Source organism: Hypanus sabinus, chromosome 30 (genome assembly GCF_030144855.1).
Source record: "Hypanus sabinus isolate sHypSab1 chromosome 30, sHypSab1.hap1, whole genome shotgun sequence".
NCBI lineage: Eukaryota > Metazoa > Chordata > Chondrichthyes > Myliobatiformes > Dasyatidae > Hypanus > Hypanus sabinus.
Window position 1 is genome coordinate 9,046,584 of NC_082735.1, and position 24,733 is coordinate 9,071,316.

The 24,733-nt window shown below is 41.3% G+C and overlaps 1 protein-coding gene across 1 annotated transcript in view; it reads left to right on the top strand.

Moving 5' to 3' along the window:
• The first annotated feature begins 3,233 nt into the window (after positions 1-3,233).
• Positions 3,234-24,733, top strand: part of nipal3 (NIPA like domain containing 3) — a 70,689-nt gene continuing 49,189 nt past the window's right edge. Inside the window, exons 1-2 of the mRNA XM_059954289.1 lie at positions 3,234-3,321; positions 20,136-20,204. Coding sequence (XP_059810272.1) covers positions 3,277-3,321; positions 20,136-20,204 — 114 coding nt within the window. The 5' untranslated portion in view covers positions 3,234-3,276. The remainder of the gene's footprint in view (positions 3,322-20,135; positions 20,205-24,733) is intronic.

Consider the following 24,733-nt stretch of genomic DNA (forward strand, 5'->3'; position numbering starts at 1 on the left):
TTTGTAGTATTGTGTGTAGTTCTGACCACCTACCCCAGGAAAGATATTAATAAGATTAAAAGAGTGCAAAGAACATTTACAAGATCTGAGTACCTGAGTTATAGGGAAAGGTTGAATAAGTCAGTACTTTAATCCCTGGAGCATTGGAGAATAAGGAGAGATTTGATCGAGGTATAAAAAATTATGAGGGGTATTGAAAGGGTAAATGCAAACAAGCTTTTTCCACTAAGGTTGAGTGAAACTATATCTAGAGGTCATGGGTTAAGGGTTAAAGGTGATATACCTAAAGGGAGCCTGAGGGAAAACTTCATTTATTGAGAGTGTGCAACGAGCAACATGGGTGTTTTAGACCAGTGCTAGATCTGATGCTGGGTTGTTCCGGGCCGGATAAGAGTGCTACTATAGGCACTTGCAGAGTCGTGTGGGGTCTCTGGGCCTGCCCTTGAATCTGTTTGTGGGGTGATGGTCAAGGCGATGCAAAAATAGGTGGAGGGGCAGGTAATGTTGCAGAAGCAGAGAGTCTGTAGAAGGACAGAGACAGATTATGAGAATGGGTAAAGAAGTGGCAGATGGAATACAGTGTAGGGAACCATCCTCCAAAAGGACCACAACCTTGCTGTCGTTTGGAGGCTTGCGTTCCTCATTGACCTGGAGAGGTATGCTGGCTGAAGTGCTTTGGCTCTTGGTAGTTTCTCTCATGTCAAACAGGTCAAAAGGTAGAGCCAGACTGAGGGGGGTGGGGGGGCAGGTTGCACCAGTCTTCCAGGTTTGAGGGTTCAGCTCAGGGCTAACAACCACAACTGGTCAAACAAAACTGTTACAGAAGCAGTAATGAAAAATCCTTCTACATCAGTGTGCAATGGTCTCCACTCAGGATTTGCATGGCTGACACTCGTAAAAGTCAAGAGGAAGGTACTGACATGACGATGGAAGCCCGGAACACTGTTAACAAGTGGAGGACCTTCATTGCTGCCCTAAACACCAGCAAGTAGTAAGTAAGGAGGGAAACGTGTGCCCTGCAATTTGGTAGAAGGAGTAGTAGACTATTTTCTAAATGGGGAGCGAATTCAGAAATCAAAGGTGCAAAGGGAATTGGGAATCCACGTGCTGGGTTTCCTAAAGGTTAACTTGCAGGTTGAGTCTGTAGTAAGGAAGGCAAATGCAATGTTAGCATTCTTTTCGAGAGGACTAGAAAGCAAAGGTGTAATGCTGAGGCTTCGTAAAACATTGGTGAAACCGTACTTGGAGTCATTTTGGGATAATAAATCGAATGGTGGAGCAGACTCAATGGGCTGATTAGCCTAACTCTGAAACTATGTCTTATGGCTCAGTGCTGAGAGGATTTCAACTTTGGTGGTAGATATTGTGATGGAAGTGTGCACCCAGCAAACGGGGCTGTTCTGGGTCTTCTACCTAAGGTTAGGGATGGAAGGATCCAGGTCTGATGCTGGTATTGGCATTGAGGCTAGAGAAGGCAGAACCACAGCCCGGGGTAAAGTCTCCAAGGCCAGTACGTAGGCAGCAGGGTTTCCAAGAGCAGAGTTCTGGAAAAGACACCCACAAATCAGAATCAGGATTATTACCACTGACATACATTCCGAAGACACTTTATTATGTACCTTCTATATCTAATAAAGTGACCACTGAGTATACATTTGATTGTGTGTCTCTGATGGTAGCAATGAGAAGAGGGCATGTGGGGGTCCTTAAAGATGGATGCTGCCTTTTTGAGGCATTGCCTTTTGAAGATGTCCTCGATTCTGGGGAGGCTAGCACCCATGATAGAGCCAGCAACCCTCTGCAGCTCATGAGGAGGAAGGTCTGAGCCTAATGCTGGGGAGAAGGGGGTTCAGGGCCAGGGTGCTGGGTAAGAGGTATTCCAGCTGTGATACAGGCCTGGCTCTATGTGTGACTTGTCTATATGGGGGTTGGGAGCATTGCCCACCGCTGAGGATGGTGCAGTGCTGAGCAGACAAAGCCAAATGATGCTGTGATCCGACATACGGTGCTGGGTGTAGCATTTGGGGGAGGGCCCAAGGGCATTGTTGCCAAGTGGGGCCACATATTAGTCCCGGAGCTGAGAGTGGGCACTTGGGTCCAGTGGCTTGTGGTTGCCAGGGTCTGGCTCTGAGAGGATCAGTGGTGTGAAGTTGACCTATTTTGAGGTTATATAGGGCCAGTGACTGAGGGAGGGGTGGTGGAGAAGACCAGGTTAAGGGTGGTGATGGTGCCAATGTCCAGTCAGTTCAGGGAGAGGTAGGACCTGAAGCTGCTGTGGACAGGGGTTTGGGGCCTTGTTGGGTTGGAATTCAGGACCTCTGCAGGTGGGGTTGGTGGTCCGGGTGCAGATTTCCTGTGGTTGGGAATATGGGTTGGGGTATGGACCTTGTCAGTGTGGAGTGATGGAGGAGGGTATGGATAGTGAAGGACACCACCCACTCTGGTCCCTGAGCCCCAACCCAGGACATCATCTCTTCAATGGGAGTACAGTGAGACCCTCTCTCACTGTTCCCCCTCTCTGGTCTCATTTGCTCTCCAATTTTTCAACCATGTGCTCACCCAGACTCACACCTATCAGCTTCCCAGCTCGTACTGCTGCTCCTTGCCCCGCCATCTTTTTGTGGCTTTCTCCCCCTTCCTTTCCAGTCCTGATGAAGGGGTTCGGCCCGAAACGTTGGGGGTTTATTTGATGCATCAGCTTCTGGTTTCAGGGTGGGGCGCGAAACACGGCAGAGGATCGAAATACGCTGGAGGAAGTTGTCAGCTCCACCATGGACACTAGCCTCACCAGCATCCAGCGTATTTTCAAGGAGCCATACCTCAAAAAGGTGGCCCCCATCACCCAGGACTTGCCCTGTTCTCACTGCTAGCATCAGGAAGGAGGCTGAAGGCACACACTCAACTTCTTCCCCTCTGCCATGCGATTCCTAAATGGACATTACTTCAATACATTCTCTTCTTTTTGTTCTAACTTTTTTAAATGCATATACATATTTAGTGTATTTCACAGTTTTTTTTTAAATTGTGTTTTGCAATGTAGTGCTGTCGCATACCACCAAATTTCACGACGTGATAGTAAAACTGATTCTGATTCTCCATAAATACTGCCCGACCAGTTTCTCCAGCATTTTTGTTTCCCCGGCTCCGTGATCAGCGGATCAGCACCCCATTGGTTCCATGAACCCATCAATCATTTCCCTTCTCCGCCCTGCCGGATCCCGATTGGCGAAGCCAAGCTGGCGGGGCGGGGTGGGGCGGGCTCGCAGATCGGGGACCATGGACCGGGAAGACAAGTGGCCGACGCTCGCAATCTCCTACAAGGTAGGCCGCCGCCAGTGTCCGGGGATGGAGGGACTTCCACAGCGTTAGTCCTGTGCGACTGGGCTCGGCTCCGTGCCCCTCATCCCATACAAGCACGAAACGCCGGGTGAACTGCTCCTGCACACTTCATCAGTCGACAAACTTTACCTCTTTATTGGTGCTGTCGGACCTGTACCATTTCCTGTTTTTATTTCGGATTCCCAGCATTTGCATAATTGTGCTGCGGGAAAAAAAAGCGTCACTTATCAAGGTTATACACACCAGAAACTGCGGAGTTGTGTGTGTACCGCTCAACGTATTACGGAAATCACCCCCACCCCCAGGACTCCGTCTACTCTGTACAATGCCTCAGTGAATGAGCATTATTAAAGTCCCCGCCCAACATTCTGTCTTCCCGTCAGGCAGAAGGCACAAACGCCTGAAGGCACATATTCCCAAGTTTATGGTTAATTTCTGTTAGTTATCAGGCCCCGGACAGACAATAACATGGCCTTATGATATTGCAACGTGCCTGATTGGGATCTTGCACTTGCTGTCTACCTGCGTGCACTTCCTCTATTCTGTATTATTATTGTTTTATCATTTTCTACCTTGATGCATTGTGTCACGATTAGATTTGCATGAGTAGTGTGCAGGACAAGTTTTGGCCTCGTCGTTCAGGTTGGAGGAGCAACGCTTCATATTTCCTCTGGATAGCCCTCAACATGGTGGTGTGAACACCAATTTCTCTAACTTCTGAAAATTTCTACCCTTTTTTCCCATTCCCCATTCTGAGTTACTCTTCACTTGCTCATCACCTCCCTCTAGACCAGCCATGGGCAAACTACGGCCCGGGGGCCATATGCGGCCCGTTAAGCTTTTTAATCCGGCCCGCAGAACTTGATGAAATTATATTAATAAACCTTGTTAACGTTTTTTCCCCGCAATTCTGGCGTTTTCCCAAATAGATGACGCACTCTATGTACATTTGTGGCGACCCATTTCCTGGCACATCCAAACCGGCTCACAATTAGCCAGCGTTCCGGCTAAGGGAGATAGCCTGTGGGGATTTGCGAGCACAGAGCTTTGGAGCCTCTGCGCAGGGGGACAGGTTGAGGGAGGCTTAAAAGTGAGGCTGGGGATTTCGAATAAAGTTTTTTTCTTTGACTGCAGTTACCGACTCCGTGTCGTAATTTTAGCGCTGCGTGTAGCACACCGCTACACGTTGACCTTTGTTGAGGTGCAGCGTATTACCCCACATTTGCGCTTTACTCTTTGTTCGGCTCGACCTATTTGAGTGAACAGGCGTTCAGCGTCATGAACATCAACAAAGCCAGCCACAGATCCAAGTTAACTGACCAACACCTCAGATCCATCCTGAGAATCGCCACAACAAAACTAAATCCAGACTTTGATGCGCTGGCTAAAAAGGGAGACCAACAACACTGTTCCCACTGAAATTAAAAATAAGTTTCTTTGTTGTGTTATGTAAAAATGCATTTGAAAATATTTTTTTTCAATAAGCCTTACATGTTACATGTCATTTCTGTTAAGTGATGGACATGAGTAGTGCATAGGTGCACGTACGTTCTCAAAATAAAAAATGCGCTCCAGATCAAATAATGCGCTCCGCATACTGGCGCACTGTCACTGTTCTGTCCTTGTGCTGGTCGTTGTTGAGTTTTGGCACGGGGACAATTGAATAAGAAGGAGCAGGACAAGTAGACCTACATCTCCTACCGTTTTTGAAATAAAGTCAGGCAGGAGGAGAGTGATGATGATAATATCTTGAAGGATAACAGAATTTTCAGTGCTTTAAAATAATAACTGTTACTATTAAAAAAGCTGTATTTTATTCATTTAATTTTCAGTGTTTTAAAAGTCATTTCAATAAATAGCTAAATACCATGGGACTTCAAAAACAGATATTTTGTTGTAATGCATTTGTTCATTTTCAATTGAAATTAAATCACATGTTTTCTACATATCCCATGATATTTTATTTTCTCTTATGAGGTGTATTACCAAAACACTCCGTCCATCTGCTCCTGGTCCGGCCCCCCTGTCAAATGTTAGAACCCTTTGTGGCCCACAAGTCAAAAAGTTTGCCCACCCCTGCTCTAGTGCCTCTCCTCCTCCCCTTTCTTCCATGGTCCACTGTCCTCTCCTATTTCCAAATCAGGTTTAATATCACCGGCATGTTGGCTTTGCGGTAGCAGTACAAAGCAATACATAATGATAGAGAAGAAGGTGGAATGACATTTAAAAAGTTAAATAAGTCATTCAAAAATGAAAATGAAAAAAGTAGTGAGGTAGTTCCATATCGATTCACAAACCAGATGGCAGAATAAGCTATTCTTGAATTGCTAAATGTGTGCCTTCAGGCTTCTGTACCTCCTGCCTGATGAGAACAAGGAGAACAGGGCATGTCCTGACTGATGAACACTGCCTTTTTGAGGCAATACTCCTTGAAGATGCCTTATTCAAGGAATCTAATTCCTTCTTCAGCCCTTTCCCTTTTCCATTTATCCCCTCCAGCTTCTTTCTTTATCCCTTCTACCTCATCTACCACCCACATACCATCTATCACCTGCTGGCTTGTTTTTCTTCCTCCCCCCCCCCCAAGTTATTCGGGCTTTTGCCCATTCTGTTCCAGTTCTGATTAAGGGTCCAGTCCAGAATTGTTGACATTTTATTCCTCTCCATTGATGCCACCTGACTTGCTGATTTCTTCCAGCATTTTTGAGTATAAGAGGTCATAAATTATTTATAAATTTTACTGTGTAATTGTGTTGGTATAGCAAATGCATTTGTTTGCATTACTGTATTTGACAGTCCTGTGCAGTAATTATGTTTGCTTTGGAATATGTTAAATGATTTAATTTAACATGTATGTTAAATTAAATAAGTACAGTAGTGAAAAATTTGAATTAAAAGTAGAAATAAAAAGTAGTGAGGTAGTGTTCATGGGTTCAGCGTCCATTCAGAAATCTGATGGCAGAGGGGAAGAAGCTGTTACTGAATTATTGAGTGTTTGCCTTCAGGCTTCTGTACTCCATTTCTGATGGTAGAAATGAGAAGAGGGCATGCTCTGGATGGTGATGATGGATGCTGCCTTTTTTGAGATATCACTCCCCGAAGATGTCTTTGATACTACAGAGGCTAGTGCCCATGATGGAGATAACTAATTTTACAACTCTGCAGCTTATATTGATCCAGTACAGTAGCCCCCTGCAACCCCCCACACCAGATGGTGATACAGCCTGTCAGAATGCTCTCTGTAGACATACCAAATCTCTTCAAACTTATAATGAAATATAGCGGCTGTCTGGCTGCCTTTGTAGCAGCATTGGTATGTTGGAGCCAGGTTAGAATTATTGACGACAAGGAACTTGAAATTGCTCACTCTCTCAACTTATGAAAATAGTTATTGAAAAATATATAACTGGTTCATGAGTTAAAACCCTGAACTGGGACAAGGCTATTTTTGACGTAGCTTGCAAGTGGCTGGCACAATAACATAGTAGATAGCACAATCACTTTACAGACACCAAGTGTAAGATCATTGTTCAGTTTTGCCACTGTCTGTAAGGAGTTTGTACGTTCTCCGCATGACTGCATGGGTTTCCTCCGGGTGCTCTGGTTTCCTCCCACAGTCCAAAGGCATATGGATTAGTGTTAGTGAGTTGACGGCATGCTATGTTAGCACTGGAAAAGTGGGCTGCCCAGCGTAATTGTTGATTTGATTTGATGCAAGCGACGTGTTTCACTGTATGTTTCAATCTACGTGACAAATAAAGCTAATCTTTATCTTTCTTTACTCTTGATTAGGGGAGACTGTTTGCAGATAAAGGGAGGTCTAGCAAGGGCAAGACTTTTGAATGTGAGATAGGGAGAATTCAGGGCCAACCTGTTGTAAGAGCAACACACACAAAAATGCTGGAGGAACTCAGCAGGCCAGGTTGCATCCATGGAAAAGAGTAAACAGTCGACATTTCAGGCTGAGACCCTACATCAAGAGATCAAGAGTGGAAAGGAAGAGGAGAAGTCAGAGTAAGAAGGTTGGGGGGGGGGGGGAAGGAAGAACCACAATGTGGCAGGTGACAGGTGAAACTGGGAAAGGTTGAGGGGGTGAAGTAAAGAGCTGGGAAATTGATCAGTGAAAAATATAATTGGCTGATGAAGTGGGAATCTGATAGAAGAGGGCAGAAGGCCATGGAAGAAAGGGAAGGGGGCAGGAGCACCAGTCCTGATGAAGGGTCTCAGCCCGAAACTTATTTCCATAGATACTGCCTGGCCTGTTGAGTTCCTCCAGCATTTTGTTTGTGTGTGTGTGTCTGTATGTTGTGAGTGTGTCTGTGGGTGTGTTGTGTGTGTTGCTTTGGCTATCCAGCACCAGCAGATTTTCTTGTGTGTGTTCTTGTAAGAGTCAATAGGAAGGCTGCCGGAATGTGGGTACCTTGGTTGACAAGGAATACCATGGTTCTGGGCAGGACAAAAGAAAACGAGGCATATGTTAGGCAGCTGGGATCAAGTGAATCCCTTGAGTATGAGGGATGGAGGAGTACATTTAAGAGGGAAATCAGGAGGGCAAAAAAACAACATGAGATACTTTGGCAGATAATGGAAATGAAAGTTCTAACATATATACTATGAGCACAAGGATAACATGGGAGAGAATAGGTTCCTGCAGGATCAGTATGGTTATCTGTAAATGGTGCCAGAGGAGTTGAGTGATGTCTTAAATTAATATTGTCATGCAAGCTAGGGAATTCAGAAAAGAGGATGTGATGCCTTGAAACATATCTACATTACAAAATACGAGGTGCTGGTGGACCATTAAGGTGGATAAGTCTCAGGGACTGATTAAGTGCATCCCTGGACTCTATGGGAAACCAAGGAAGCAATTGCTGGGGCTCAGCAGAGTAATTTGTATCATCGTTTGTTGTAAGTGAAGTTCTAATATTGCGTCTTTATTTATGAAGGGCTGCAGTGTGGTAGAACATAGAACAAAATAGTACAGTACATTACAGGCCACAATGTTGTGCCGACCCTCAAACCCTGCCTCCCATATAACCCCCCACCTTAAATTCCTCCATATTCCTGTCTAGTAGTCTCTTAAACTTCACTAGTGTATCTGCCTCCACCACTGACTAAGGCAGTGCATTCCACACACCAACCACTCTGAGTAAAAAACCTTCCTCTAATATCTCCCTTGAACTTCCCTCCCCTTACCTGGTAGATATTATTTACAAGGACTTTAGCAGACTTTTGACCTGATCCCACAGGTTTGGAACATTACGACTCATTGGATTCAAACTGACTTGATGAAAGGCAAATGGTTGGTTGTTTTTCCAGTCTGGAGTCTTGTGTGTCATCTCTATTATCAAGTTGCATGGGAATGTAGTTGGCCTGGCTAGTACGTCTGCAGATGGAATCAAAATGGGTGGTAGAGTGGACAGTGAAGAAGATTATCTAAGATTACAACAGGATCTACATCACCTGGAAAGCGAGCCAAGAAACGGCAGGTAGAATTTAACCAGAACAAATGCAAGGTGTTGCATTCTGGGAAGCTGTACTAGGTACAGATCTTCACATTGCCCGAGAGAGCGTGGAACAGAAGGAACTAGGGGTACAGGCACATAGATCCCTGAAGGGGAGGACTCAGGTAGGTGAGATGGTGAAGAAGTGCTTGATGCACTTCCCATCATCAGTCCGGGCACTGAGTTCAAGAGCTGGGGTGCAGAGTTGAAGCTAAACAAGAAATTGGTAAGACCACACTGGAGTGTGCAGTTCTGGTGATGTTGCCAGGATGGAGGCTGAATAGGCTCGGACTTTCCTCTCCCAGCATGTGGGGTATTGAGGTGATCTTGCAAAGGTTTATGAAATCATAGGCAGATCTGAAGTGGATTTATTATTGATTTTCCCAAATAGGAAAATCTAAAATTAGAGGGTATAGGTTTAATATGAGAGGGGAAAGATTTAAATGGCACCTTAGAGACACATGGAGGGTGATGAGTACGTGGAACAAGCTGTCAGAGGATGTTGGTCAGACCACATTTGGAGTATTGGATTTGGAGTTGGTAAGGCGTTGGTCAGACCACATCTGGAGTATTGGTTTTGGAGTTGGTAAGACCACATTTGGAGTATTGGATTTGGAGTTGGTAAGGCGTTGGTCAGACCACATCTGGAGTATTGATTTTGGAGTTGGTAAGACTATATCTGGAGTATTGGTTTTGGAGTTGGTAAGACTATATCTGGAGTATTGGTTTTGGAGTTGGTAAGACCACATTTGGAGTATTGGTTTTGGAGTTGGTAAGACCACATTTGGAGTATTGGTTTTGGAGTTGGTAAGACCACATTTGGAGTATTGGTTTTGGAGTTGGTAAGACCACATTTGGAGTATTGGATTTGGAGTTGGTAAGGCGTTGGTCAGACCACATCTGGAGTATTGGTTTTGGAGTTGGTAAGACTATATCTGGAGTATTGGTTTTGGAGTTGGTAAGACCACATTTGGAGTATTGGTTTTGGAGTTGGTAAGACCACATTCGGAGTATTGGTTTCGGCATTGGTCAGACCACATCTGGAGTATTGGTTTTGGAGTTGGTAAGACTATATTTGGAGTATTGGTTTTGGAGTTGGTAAGACCACATTCGGAGTATTGGTTTCGGCATTGGTCAGACCACATCTGGAGTATTGGTTTTGGAGTTGGTAAGACTATATTTGGAGTATTGGTTTTGGAGTTGGTAAGACCACATTTGGAGTATTGGTTTTGGAGTTGGTAAGGCGTTGGTCAGACCACATCTGGAGTATTGGTTTCGGCGTTGGTCAGACCACATTTGGAGTATTGGTTTTGAAGTTGGTAAGACTATATCTGGAGTATTGGTTTTGGAGTTGGTAAGACCACATTTGGAGTATTGGTTTTGGAGTTGGTAAGACCACATTTGGAGTATTGGTTTTGGAGTTGGTAAGAAGTTGGTCAGACCACAGTTAGAGTATTGGTATTGGAGTTGGTCAGACCACATTTGGAGTATTGGTATTGGAGTTGGTAAGAAGTTGGTCAGACCACATCTGGAGTATTGGTTTCGGAGTTGGTAAGAAGTTGGTCAGACCACATTTGGAGTATTGGTTTCAGAGTTGGTAAGAAGTTGGTCAGACTGCAGTCAGAGTATTGGAGTTGGTAAGACCACATTTGGAGTATTGGTATTGGAGTTGGTTAATCGTTGGTCAGACCACATTTGGAGTATCGGTTTTGGAGTTGGTAAGGCGTTGGTCAGACCACAGTTAGAGTATTGGTATTGGAGTTGGTCAGACCACATTTGGAGTGTTGGTTTTGGAGTTGGTAAGAAGTTGGTCAGACTACAGTTAAAGAGTATTGGAGTTGGTAAGACCACATTTGGAGTATTGGTATTGGAGTTGGTTAATCGTTGGTCAGACTACAGTTAGAGTATTGGAGTTGGTCAGACCACATTTGGAGTATTGGTTTCGGAGTTGGTATGGTGTTGGTCAGACCACATTTGGAGTATTGTGAGCAGTTTTGGGCCCCATTATCTAAGAAAGGATGCCCTGGCATTGAAGAGGGTACAGAGGAGGTTCATGCAAATAATCCTAGGAATAAAAGGCTTTATCTGTGAGGAGCATTTGATGGCTCTGGGTCAGTACTGACTGAACTTTAGAAGAATTGAGACCTATCAAATGTTGAAAAGCCTAGATAGAGAAGACTTGAAGAGAATGTTTCCTATAGTGGGAGAGCCTAGGACCAGAAGACACATACTAGGAGATCCATTTAGAAAAGAGATGAAGAGGAATTTTCTTAGCCAGAAAATAGTGAATCCGTGGAATTCATTTCCACTCACAGCAGTGGAGGCCAAGCATTGAGTATATTTAAAGCAGAGGTCAATATGTTTTTCATTAGTAAGGGCATCAGAGGTTACGGGGAAAAGGCAGGAAAATGGTTTCATGATTGAATGACGGAGCCGACTTAATGGCCCATAGAGCCTAATTCTGCTCTTTTGTCTTACGGTGGAGGTGGGGACATTTAAAAGCTTTTAGACAGATACATGGAGGGATGTGGGCCAAATGTAGGCAAACGTGACTAGCTCAAATCGGCATGGACAAGGTGGGTGGCGCGTTCCCATGCTGTATAAACTCTGACTCCATCAACCATAGTGTAACGGTGTCAGATTTTCAGAGCACATTGTAACAGGACCAGGCTGTAATTGTTTGAAATTCACGCCAATTGAAGAGATGACTCCTTTGGGGAAGGAACAAGCTGCAGACAGTTGATCCTGAGGAGGCCGTCTGAATCAATAACAGTAACTTTGGGAATTTTATAAACTATGCATACATGGTTGTTGTCAGTTACCTGGAATAATGACTGTGGGTAACCATACAAGGACACTAGGAAATAGGAGCTGGTGAAGATCACCTTTCCCTCAAGCCTGCCCTACCGTTCAATCTGCCCCGGGCCTCAGTTCATTTTCTCAAGTAACTAATCATTCAAAAATGTACCTACCTCTTCCAATCCCCACTGATTTATCGTCCACAACCCTTTGGGATAGAGAATTTTATAGATTCAGCATCTTTTCTCAGAAGAATTTGTGCACCTTGGTTTTAAATGACCAGCCTCTAAATTTTATAACTATGCCTTCTTTGTTGAGACTTCCCCACTAGAAAAAATCTCGCCATCTACCTTGTCATTCCTCCATAAGCTCTTACAAAATCACTCCACATCTTTCCAAACTCCTAAGAGACTAATTCAGATCCAATTTCTTTAGCTGCTCATGGCAGGACAATCCTCTTATCCTAGGAACTACATAATGAATCTGTCTGAACTGCCTGCAGTACCAGTATCTCTGTTCATTATGCATAGTACTCCAAGTGTGGCCTTGGCCTCACGGATGTTCTGCACAACTCCTCTGTAATTTAATGTCGGAGTGATAATTGCCTTCCAAGCTACCTGCCAAACATGAGCAAAATTTTGTGATTCCTCTTACAAAGGTGTATCACCTTGCACTCCTCTGTGTTAAAGTCCATTTGTTTTAGCCCACTCGCTCAACTTTGCAGAGTCCAAATATAAACTGCTTATGGAATTTTACCATGCTGTGGTCACAACCTATTAACTATGAGATCTTTATAGCGACACAGTAGCATAGTGGTTAGTGTAATGCTCATTGTACTGCCCGCACTGAGGTGTAACATCAACTAGACAGTCAGCCAAACTCCATTCGGAAATTAACACGACTCGGTATAGTGTCTGAGCTCCTTGCATTTATTGCATGACATAACGAATAAGCAGTGAAAAAGCTTCTGCTGTGGAAACAACAGGATGGCTTTTGAAAGAAACTTCTTTAATTCCTAACAAAACTCGGCAAATACTTACTACTTCCTGGCAGCACAGGAAGTGACCTAATACAAAACTGAAACTGCTCATTAAAGTAAAAGTTGATTGTGCTTAGCATCAATCAATTGTCTGAAAAGCAGAACTATTGTTATTGTGGCACCATCCGTCTGTAAGGAGTTTGTACATTCTTCTCTTGACCAGAGGGGTGATTGGGATTCCTCTTACATTCCAAAGGCGTTTAGGGCTAGTAAGTTGTGGACATGTTATGTTTGTGTCAGAAGTGTGACAACATTTGTGGGCTGCCCAGCATAATCCTCATTGATTTAATTTGTTGCAAATGCTGCATTTCATTGTATGTTTCTTTTTTACAATATTTTATTCAGAAGAAAAAAACAAGATTTACAGAGTGCAACACATAGATACATCTCAACATAACTTGTATACATTCATATATTGTGATAAAATTGATCAAAATGTTATAGCATAACACATAAAGGTATACCACTCTGTAATCAGAAATTTAAAGATAGGTCATACATCATAAAAAAAATTTATATAAAAAAAGTCAACCCCCTACCAACTACCAAAGAAAAAAGCTGATGGATGATAATGGATAAATTAGAAAAGAAAACATATTTGCTTAAGAAGAGAAGATAAAAATATACATAAAAGTCTGTTAAACTTTATAAATTGGAGAAGTAATTTAGGAAAGGACCCCAGATATCATAAAAAGATTGTTTCAAATTTAAAGCAGATATCATAAAAAGATTGTTTCAAATTTAAGCAGCGGATCTTTTCTAAATTTAAATAAGACATAATATCACGTAGCCATTGAAGATGTGTAGGAGGGGTAGACTTGCTCTCCTTGCTAAAAGAGAGGTAAAAACTAAAACCTGTAGGTTAGAAGTATTTAAAGTTATATCTTCATCTGCAGTAATACCAAACAAGGCAGTAAGGGGATTTGGGTCAAATTGGACCCTAAAAAGTTGTGAGGAGGTATGGAATACTTCCCGCCAAAACTTTTCAATTGTAGGGCAAAACCAAAACATATGAATTAAAGAGGCATCAGCAGAGTTGCATTTATTACAAAGTGGAGAAACACTCGGGTAAAAACTGGAAAGCTTCTGTTTAGAGATGTAAGCTTTATGAACCACTTTAAATTGTAGAGGAGAATGACGAGCACAGAAAGATGATTTATTAACCCGTTTAAGAATTTTATTCCATCTATCATCAGAAATCTGGCAATTTAGGTCATCCTCCCAAGCTTTTTTTTATTTTATCTAGAAAGTCTTGTCTAGATTCAGTCAATGAGTTATAGATACCGGTAATAGAACCATTAACAAAAGGTTTTAAATTTAAAAGATCGTCCAGTAAATTTTTATCAGAGCTTATAGGAAAAGTAGTTAATTGGAAACGTAAGAAATCTCTAATTTGAAGGTATCTGTAAAAATGTGTTTTTGGGAATGCAAGTTTATTTGACAATTGGTCAAATGAAGCAAGAGATCCGGAGATAAACAGGTCCCAAAAACACCTAATACCTAGTTCATCCCAATCCTTAAAGACTTTGTCAGTCATGGATGGGATAAAAAAAATAATTAAGGAGAATGGGAGATGATAATGAAAAATTCGCTAAACCAAAAAATTTCCTAAATTGAGACCAAATCATTAAAGTTTGCTTTACAATTATGTTATCTGTTATTTTATTTGCTGAAAAAGAAGAATATGATCCAAGAAGAGAGACAATAGAGGAATTTTTTTACAGAATTAACTTCTAAGGAGACCCATGATGGGCAATCTTTACGATAAATATAATAGGACCAAAAAGTAACATTCCTTATATTGACAGCCCAATAGTAAAACCTAAAATTGGGTAGGGCTAATCCACCCATCTCTTTATTTCTTTGTAGGTAAACTTTACTTAAATGAGCTTGCTTATTATTCCAAATATAAGATGTTTAAATTGAATCTAAAGAATCAAAGTAGGTCTTAGGAATAAAAATAGATAAGGCCTGAAAAAGATATAAAAATTTAGGAAGAATCTTCATTTTAATCGAATTAATTCGGCCAATTAGGGATAAAGAAAGAGAGGACCATTTAGAAAGCATCTTTTTCACATAATTCAATAAGGGGTTTAAGTTTTCTTTAAATAAATTCTTGAAGTTTTTAGTAATTGTTGCACCTAGATATGTAAATTGACTTGGAACGGAAATTTGGCATTTGATGACATTAGGTCATTTAAAGAAAATAGCTCACTTTTATGTAAGTTCAGCTTATATTCTGAAAAAGAACGAAACTGGGAAATTAAAGAAAGAACTGAAGGTAAAGAAGTTTCAGTGTTAGAGATAAAAAGTAAAATATCATCAGCGTATAATGAAATTTTATGAGACATACCTTCCCTTAGTATACCAGAAATGTCCTTAGATTCTCAAAGTGCTATTGCTAAGGGTTCTATAGCTAAAGCAAAAAGTAAAGGACTAAGAGGGCAACCTTGTCTAGTTCCCCACTGTAATTTAAAGGGCTTAGAAATTTGGGAGTTAGTAATAACCTGAGTGGTAGGAGACAAGTAAATTAATTTAACCCAATGAATAAAATTAGGCCCAAAATTAAACTTTTCTATGGTCTTAAAAAGATAATTCCACTCAATCCTATCAAAGGCTTTTTCTGCATCTAAGGATAATATACACTCTGATATTTGTTTGGATGGTGAATATATCACATTCAACAACCAACGTATATTAAAATGTGAGTAACGATTTTTGATAAATCCTGTCTGGTCATATGATATAATAGATGGTAAAATATTTTCAAGTCTTTGAGCTAAGATTTTGGATATAAGATTTTTGTATCAACATTTAATAAAGAGATCAGTCTGTATGAAGAACATTCAGCTGGATTTTAATTTTTTTTAAGAATAAGAGAAATAAAAGCTTCATAAAAAGATTGAGGGAGTTTACCTGATTTAAAGGACTCTGATAAAACAGAGGATAAGTAAGGTGTAAGTAACGTAGTGAAAGTTTTATAGAACTCCCCAGGAAAGCCATCAGAATGTAAAGCACGTATAGCCTCGGCCACTTCTTCACTGGAAATAGGCTGATCTAACTGTGTTAGGCTATCAGCAGACAATGTAGGAATGTTGATATTACTGAAAAAAGCATTCATATAGGTATCATCTAAAGAAGAGTCAGACTGATACAACTTGAGGTAAAAGTCTTTAAATGTGTTGTTAATTTCAGAATGGTCGGATATCTTAGTACCATAATCTTTAAAAATTTCTGTGATTTGACGATTAACTGTAAAAGATTTTAAGCAATTGGCTAATAAGCTACCTGTTCTATCCCTGTGAATGTAAAATTGAGTTTTATCTCTCAACAGCTGTCGTTCAATTGGGTAAGTCAGCAGAAGATTATACTTGGATTGGATTTCAATACACTTACATATAGTTGGATCTGGAGATAGGGCATACTTTCGATCAAGATCTTTTAATATCGCTGCTAGGTCAGACCTTTGTCAGCTTTTTTCTTTATATAGGTAGAGTAAGAGATAATTTCTCCATGAATATATGCTTTAAAAATATCCCAGACTATATTACCAGCAGTACCTCCTTTAAAATTTTCTTTAAAGAGTAAAGTAATATGGCTTTCCAAAAACTTTAGAAAATTTTTATCAGATAACAATGATAAGTTAAAACGCCAACTTCTATTTGGTACAGAGTAAACAGGTAATCTTAAAGCTAGAAGCACAGGTGCATGATCAGACAAAGCAATCTCCTTATAATCGCAGGATCGTACCAGTGGAAGCAAGTTTCTATCTATAAAAAAGTAGTCAATCCGAGAGTACATATGATAAACCTGAGAGAAATATGAATATTCTTTTTCTTGGGGGTGTAAAAAACGCCACATGTCGAGAATACCACATTGAAATAGAAAAGATTTAAAAAGTAGGACTGATTTATCAGTGAATGGTTTTACTTGAAGAGCAATCTAATATAGGGTCAAGCCAAAAATTAAAATCTCCACCCATCGTTAAGGAATACCGACTCAAATCAGGCAGAAAAGAGAAAAGACGTTCAAAGAACAAGGAGTCATCTGTATTTGGAGCGTATACATTCGCAAATACGATTAGTTTATTCCCAAGACTACCTGAAACAATAACAAAGCACCCATTTGTATCAGAAATTACATTATGTTGAATAAAGGATACATTCTGATCAAACAGGATAGAGACGCCTCTCGATCTAGATTGAGAGGGTGAGTGAAAATGTATACCCTTCCATCCTTTGAAAAAGCGTGAAATATCATCTTTACGAATATAGGTTTCTTGGAGAAAGGTTATACGAGTTTTAAGTTTCCTAATATAAGAAAAAATCTTATTTCGTTTAACAGGGTTATTTAGACCTTTCACATTAAAGCTGAGTATATTAATAAAAGAATCCATCAAGTATCCTTTAGTAATGTATAAAAGGTAATCACAGACATGTAGATAGCGAATAAATAAAACAGTAAAAACCTCCAACCAGCTTTCTGGAAGAACCCATTTCCCCCCCCTCCCTCCCCCCAAAGAGAGAAATCAGCCAAGGGAGGTTGAAGACTAATTCTAACGTTCCCAACCCAAAACTCCGGCGGCTCCAATAAATATATATGTATAGCTGTGCTGAATAAACGATTGTAAATATATATATATATATATATACAAAAACAAAATATCAAAGTAAATAAGTTCGCTATTTACGAGAAAAAACCATGGGAAAATACAAGTATTAGCCTCGGTAAAAAGAAAAGACAAATAAGGAAAATCAAATAAGGAAAATCAATAAGTAAAACAACATATACTTGTGGGTGCAAAGAAAAGGAGTAAAGAAACAAATGGAAAATAATTAGAAAGGGAAGCGGTTTAGATAGCTTCCTACATGACTAATTTAAGGCATTCAAGGAGGAAAAAAAAAACAAAATGGCAAAATAATGAAAAAACCAAAAACCAGCAATAAGAAATATAGAATATTGTATACTATTGAAAAACAGTAAAAGACCGAAAGGTTTATAAATAATCAAAAGATAGGAAAAATCTGAATGAATTTAAAGTAAAGCAAAACACCCTATAGTTTCATTCCTCAGTAATGTTTGTATGTTTCAATGTACATGTGACAAATAAAGTTAATCTATAAAAACTTTATCTTTAGGTAATTAATCCTTTCTCATTACACAGGACCAAAACTGCAAACCCAGTTCCCAGATAGATTCTGCTCTAAGATACGGTCCCTGACACACTCAACACATTTCCCTTCCATATTACTCTTGTCAGTTTGATCTGTCCATTCAGATTAAACTTCTCCACGATAACTGCAGTTCCCTTCTTACATGCTTTTTATATTTCTCCATTTATACTCTGTCCTGTTGAGAGGCTGCACTTTAAGGGTCTAAAGACTTCCTGGCTGTGTGCTCTGCAATTCATTATTCCCATCCAAACTGGTTCAAAGTAAATTTATTATCAGGGTACTTGTATGTCACCATCTGCAACCTGAGATCATTTTCTTGATAAATCCGTAGAATAATAACCAAAACAGAATTTCGATCAGAGCCAAAACCAACTTGGGCATTCAGCCAATGAACAAGAGACAACAAACTGTGCAAATACAAAAAGAAAGAAAGAATAATAATAAATAAATATTGATCAAAATAAATAGGATCAAAAGAAGCCACAGAAAATTGTAAAATTAACTAGCTCCATCTTGGGTATCCAAGACATTATCATAGACGGTGCTTCAGAAGGCTGGTGTCTATCATTAAAGAACCCCACCACCCAGGACATGCCCTTCTCTCACTGTTACCATCAGGAAGGAGATACAGAAACCTGAAGGCACGCACTCAGCAGTTCAGGAACAGTTTCTTCCCCTCTGCCGTCAGATTTCTAAATGGACATTGAATGAGTGAATAAAATCTCATACTTTTTTATTTCTGTTGCACTATTTTTAATTTAGCTATTTTTATATATATGTATATTTCAATTGATTTACTTATTTTTTCTATATTATCATGTATTGCATTGAACTGCTGCCACTAAGATAACAAATTCATGACATATGCCAGCGATATTAAACCTGATTCTGATTCTGATACTGAGACCATGAGATGAATTGTGCTTGAAAGTGAGTCCATAGGTTGTGGGAACATTTCAGTGACAGGGAAGTGAAGTTATCTGCTTTGGTTCAAGAGCAAAGAACTGTTCCTGAACCAGATGATGTGAGTCTTGAGGCTCCTGTACCTTCTTGCTGATGGCACCTGCGAGAAGAGAGCATGTCCTGGGTGGTGCGGTTCCCTGATGACGGATGGCTGTCTTCCTGCAACAGCGTTTCCTTGCTAGCCATTGCATTTTTACCACTGCTCAGCATTGTCCTTGCTTAACAATGCTACTCCATCTCCTTTCCCTTTTCACCTCTTTTGGAATCTGGAGTATTGAGTTCCCAGTCCTATGTCTGTAATAGCTGTAAGATCAAATTCATTTGTTACCTCTTGTGCCATCACCTCATCTTTCTTGTTAAAAATGCAAATAAAGTCATAATGTTTAACTTTTATAGTTTTTATTTCCTACCACATACTTTTACTTATACCTTTTGTTACCCACTGGTTGCCCATCACTTTGCAGTTTGTCAGGATATTGGCCCCAGCGCTCTTCAGATGAAGTCTGTCCCACCAAAACAACTCTTCTCACTACTGTTATCTGTGTGACCAAAATCCATTTCTCTCACATCAAACCACTGAGCCGTGAGATTACTTATTTACCCTCTGCTGGGGAAGGGTCAGAGGTCTCAGTGGAAGGTCAGGATAGATTAGGTTACGGGGAAAGATGGAGAAAGTTACAGGGGTACTTGGAGGGACATTTTGAGGGCAAAATGGCCTCATTTATGCCCTTTCCAATATATTGGAAAGTTGTCAGATGAGAGAGTTGAGGTGGGTAGAGCAGAAGCTGAGAGGCAGATGGAGAGCAAGTAATCTCATTGGAGATGTTGGATGGGTAGATTGAGATTGTTGGCAATGTTGCTGGGTTGCAAGGAAGCTACACACCGGATGGTGTGAAGTGAAGGTGGTAGGTGTTCATGGCAAAGGTTTGTGAGCAAAGTCATGGAATGTGTCAAGAGTCGGCATGCATGGTGAAGAGGAGCTGGTTTGTACGATAAGAAATGGTGGAGTGAAAGTGGTTGGTTTGAAAGATTTTAAAGGTTAGCTTATTAAACTTAAATTAACTCTCAACTTTCCAACTCTAACCAATCATCTTTTGGAACATGGGAGGGAACCAGAGCACCTGGAGGAAACCCACATGATCGTGAGGAGAATGTGCAATCTCCTTATGGACAGCACTGGGGCACTGAACCCCAATCTTACAACTGGCGTTATAAAGCTTGGAGCTAATCTCTACGCTACCACTTCGAAATATTGTGCTTTATGTTGGCACTGGTTTTCTCTTGCAACTTGTTACATGAGGATTGTTTTATTAACAGGGGAATCTTATTGGAACTCTACTCGCCATCTTTGGAAACCTGATCATCAGCATCTCCCTGAATATACAGGTGAGCTTTGGACTGGAGGGAGGAAGGAAGTTTGGGCTTTAATGAGTGTCTTATTCTGAAATGAGAAGTGAGAGTAAAACTGGATGACATTGAAGTTCAGGAGAACAATATTTGTGGTCGTTGCCATGATCATTTTTTTCTGAAAATTTGAACTTAATTTAATTTGAATTTATGTAACTCTTATCTCCACTCCATAGCTTGAGGGAGTAAACATATTTGTGTTATGACTCCATCACAATGTAGACATGTGGATTAATAAGTCCAATGGCTTGTGGAAAGAAGCCAGACGGAAGCAGCTGGAACAGTTTATGGTTGGGGTGACTGGTGTCCCCGATGATCTTCCAGGCCTTCTTTACACACCTGCTGCTGTAAATGTCCTCAGTGGAGGGAAGTTCACATCCACAGATGCGTTGGGCTGTCCGTACCACTCTCTGCAGTGCCCAGTGATCCCATACCAGGCAGTGATACAGCCAGTCAGGATGCTGTCAGTGGAACCCTGTAGAAGCTCTTGAGGATTTGGGGGCTCCCGCTGAACTTCTTCAGTCACCTGAGGCGGATGAGATGCTGTTGTGCTTTTTTTTTGCCACACAGTCAGTGTGTACTGTCCATGTGAGGTCTTCGGTGATGTGTATACCGAGGAACTTGGAACTACTCACCCTCTCGGCTGCAGTCCTATTGATCCTGTCTCCATTCCTCCTGTAATCCTCGATCAGCTCTTTTGTTTTTTAGACATTGAGGGAGAGGTTGTTATCTTGGCACCACTATGTCAGGGTGTTAACCCCTCCTCTGTAGGCTGTCTCATCACCGCTAGAAATAAGGCCGATTAATGTCATGTTATCTGCAAATTTGATCGGCAGATCGGAGCTGTGTGTGGCAGCACAGTCATGGGTTCGTGGGTGTAAAGGGAGTAGAGGAGGGGACTCAGGACACGACCCTAGGGGGCATCAGTGTTGAGGGTTAGTGGTGAGGGAGCCCATACCTACCACCTGGTACGGTTTGGTGTTTGCTGTTAATTGACCAAACAAGGAGCATTTGCAACACGTGCCACCAAGCCCGTAACATGTTGCATGCAGTTGGAGCAATTCTTTTATTTGGAGGAATGTTGAGAATGTTAATGTGAGCAAATGTGTCGCATTCCAGAAAATTGCCACACAAATGTTTAGAATTACAAAGCATTATGATAGTAATCAAGCTGAATATCCCATACCATAGTTAGTTATAGATGGAATCTAATGAATAACATTGCACTCTTTATATAAAGAATAAAATATATCTTGGGTGGTGGGGTGGAGATATGTCTATCAAAGGAGCTGGAGGGCGCTCCTGCCCCCTGTTAGCCTGCAGGTCACCCTTGGGCAAGGTGTAGCACCTGCTTGTTCCCCCGATCAAGGTTGCGTGAGAGCACGTGGTGGATGGTCATATGAGCAGCTGGTGCAGATCACAAATCCTGGTTATGCGATCACCGAGGCCAGGCAGACAATCTCTGAAGAGTATCGATAATGGCTGGGGTCATCCGTCTTGTAAAGACACTGCCCAGAAGAAGGCAAACCACTTCTGTGGAAAAATTTGCCAAGAACAATCTGGGTCATGGAAAGATCATGATTGCCCATGTCAATATGACACAGCAGATAATGACAATGATGATGAAATATAGCCAGTTCTGAGAGAACTGCAATTAAACTAATGAACCTTTGCATTGTCAAGTGAAATTTATTCCTCCTTAAATAAGGAGGTTGAAGCTTTGCGTTGTCCCGTTACCCCAGGTGAGGTTTCAGCAAAGACCTGTCCAATGACAGAAAGCTTCCCTACTTTTGTATTCCATATCATTTGTAATTAAAGGGGGAGAAAGAGAAAACGCATTTTCTGAATTACTTGGTGTACCTGCAGGGTGATTCTGTGATTTGTGGAAGAGGATGCTGGATCTTGTGAAGCAGTATTTTATATTCTCTCCTCATTAATGACAGTTTGCTTTTTCATTCCACAACCAGAGTAAACAATCTCATATTTCCAAACCTTGTCTTCCATCTGCAATGGTCCCAGAACTCCTCCCTAAAATTACACAGCTTCAAGGCTGATCCCTGTCACTGTCGCAGTGGTTGCCTAGACTCCCTGTTTCTGGTAATAAAACCCCATGACACTGGAGCAGAATTTGGCCATTTGGCCCATCAAGTCTGCTCTGCCACTCCATTATGGCTGAGTTATTTTCCCTCTCAATCCTATACTTCTCCCTTCTCCCCATAACCTTGGATGCCCTTACTGATCAGTAACCCACTGAACCCAGTGACTTGGCGTTCACAGCCGTCTGTTTCAATGAATTCCATAGAGTCACCACTCTTGGGCGGACTTTGATTATGATTTAGTTATAATTCTCTAAATTTGTTGAGTATGCCCAAAGGAAATTAAATCTCAGGGTTGTATATGGTGATATATATGTACTTTGATAATAACATTTGCTTTGAACTTAAAGACCGTCCACAATCCAAGATCTTGACACCAGTCCTGAGTATGCATGCACTGAACTCTGAGGCATTGTTTCTGACCCTTGGAAACCTCTCACTGATGTCCGAGAACACTTGTGAACCAGGAATTGACTGTTCAGCCCCTCATATCTACAATGCCTTTCAATAAGATCATTACTCTTGCTTTATCTCTACTACTTGCCTTTCGGACATGGCACTGGTGTTTGAAAGGTCAGCTATGCACGGTAAGATGTGGATAGATGAGATGTGTTACAGAGAAGTGTCAAGTAATATATCTTGGCAGAAACAGCGATTAACTTGAATAATGATGGCTAAAATCGAAAAAAAACGAGCTACTGGATTCGACTTCAGATTTAGATTAAAATTTATACATCACATGTACATTGACACACAGTGAAATGTGTTGTTTACATTAGCAACCAGCACACCAAAGGATGTGCCGGGGGCAGCCCGCAAGTGTCGCCTCACATTACACTGACAACATGGCATACCCACAATATTCAGCAGAACAACGCAAACAGCGGCTCCCCCAAGCCTCAGTCTTTGTCCCCGGGTTCTCAGACTTGCAATCTCAGTGGATCAGACGGCATCTGTGGGGGAAAAAGAACAAATAGTTGACATTTTGATAAGAGACACAGGGTCTTGACCTGCAATGTCACCCATAAATGCTGAGTTCCTTCAGCAACTTCCTTTTTTGTTTCATATTTCAGCATCTGTGGTCTTTTGTATCTATATGATGATTTAAAGCATGTGCAGAAACAGTAGTATCTTGGTGCATAATGCATTAATAGCTGAAAATGGCCAAAGTGGCCCTGACAGCAATCCCAGGAGTTTGGCTTTGATCCTGTGAAGTCGGAGAACTCAGTTGATCCCTTGGCAGACACTGGGTCACAGCTATTCCTCCTTTTCTGTGCTCGGTCTGCCTGGTCCTTGATGGTGAGAAACATCCTCTCCACATCCACTCTGTCTGGGCCTTTCAGTATTCCATAGGTTTCAGTGAGATTCCCCTGTCACACTTCTAAACACCAGTGAATACAGAGACATCAAACGCTCCTCATACTGTAGCTTAACCCTTTCATTCCCGGGATTATTCTTGTGAACCTCCTCTGGACCCCCTTGAATGCCGTCACATATTTTCTCAGATAAGGTGCTCAAAGTTGCTCACAGTACTTAAAGTGCATTCTGACCAATGCCTTATAAAGCCTTAACATCATATCTTTGCTCTTGTATTCTGGTCCTCTCAAAATGAATGAATGCTGTCATTACATTTTCCTCTCTTACCACCGACTCAACCTGCAAGTTAACTTTTAGGGAATCCTGCACAAGGACACCTAAGTCTCTTTGCACCTCTGATTTATGATTTTTTCCCCCGTTCACTTCCTTGCACTATATCCCATTGCCACATTTTTACCCACTCTCTGTATCTAAGTCCTTTTTCAGACTCTTTGCTTATGCAACACTACTTGCCCCTTCACTTATCTTCGTATCATCTGCAAACATGGATACAAAGACATTCCATCGTCCAAGTCATTGACATATAATGTGAAAAGAAGTTGTCCCAACACTGACTCCTGTGGAACACTGTGGCTGCCAATCAGAAAAGACCCCCTTTATTCCCACTCTTTACCTCCAGCCAGTCAGCCAATTTTCTATCTATGCTAGTATCTTTCCTGCTAGTATCTTCTTGTTAAGCAGCCTCCTGTGTGGTGTCTTGTCAAAGACCTTCTGAAAATCCAAGTAAACATCATCCACTGCCTCTCCTTTGTCTATCCTGCCTGTTGTTTCCTCAAAGAATCCCAACTGATTTGTCACGGCCAGTTTCTCCTTAAGGAAGCAGTGCTGTCTTTGGCCTATTTTATTATGTGCCTCCAAGTACCCCAGACTCTCATTATGAATAATGAACTCCAACATCTTCATAATTATTGAAGTCAGGCTAACTGGCCTATAAATTTCCTTTCTACAGTCTCTCTCCCTTCTTAAAGAGTGGAGTGATATTTGCAATTTTCAATAACTGTTCTATAATATTGTGATTCTTGAAAGATCTCTTTT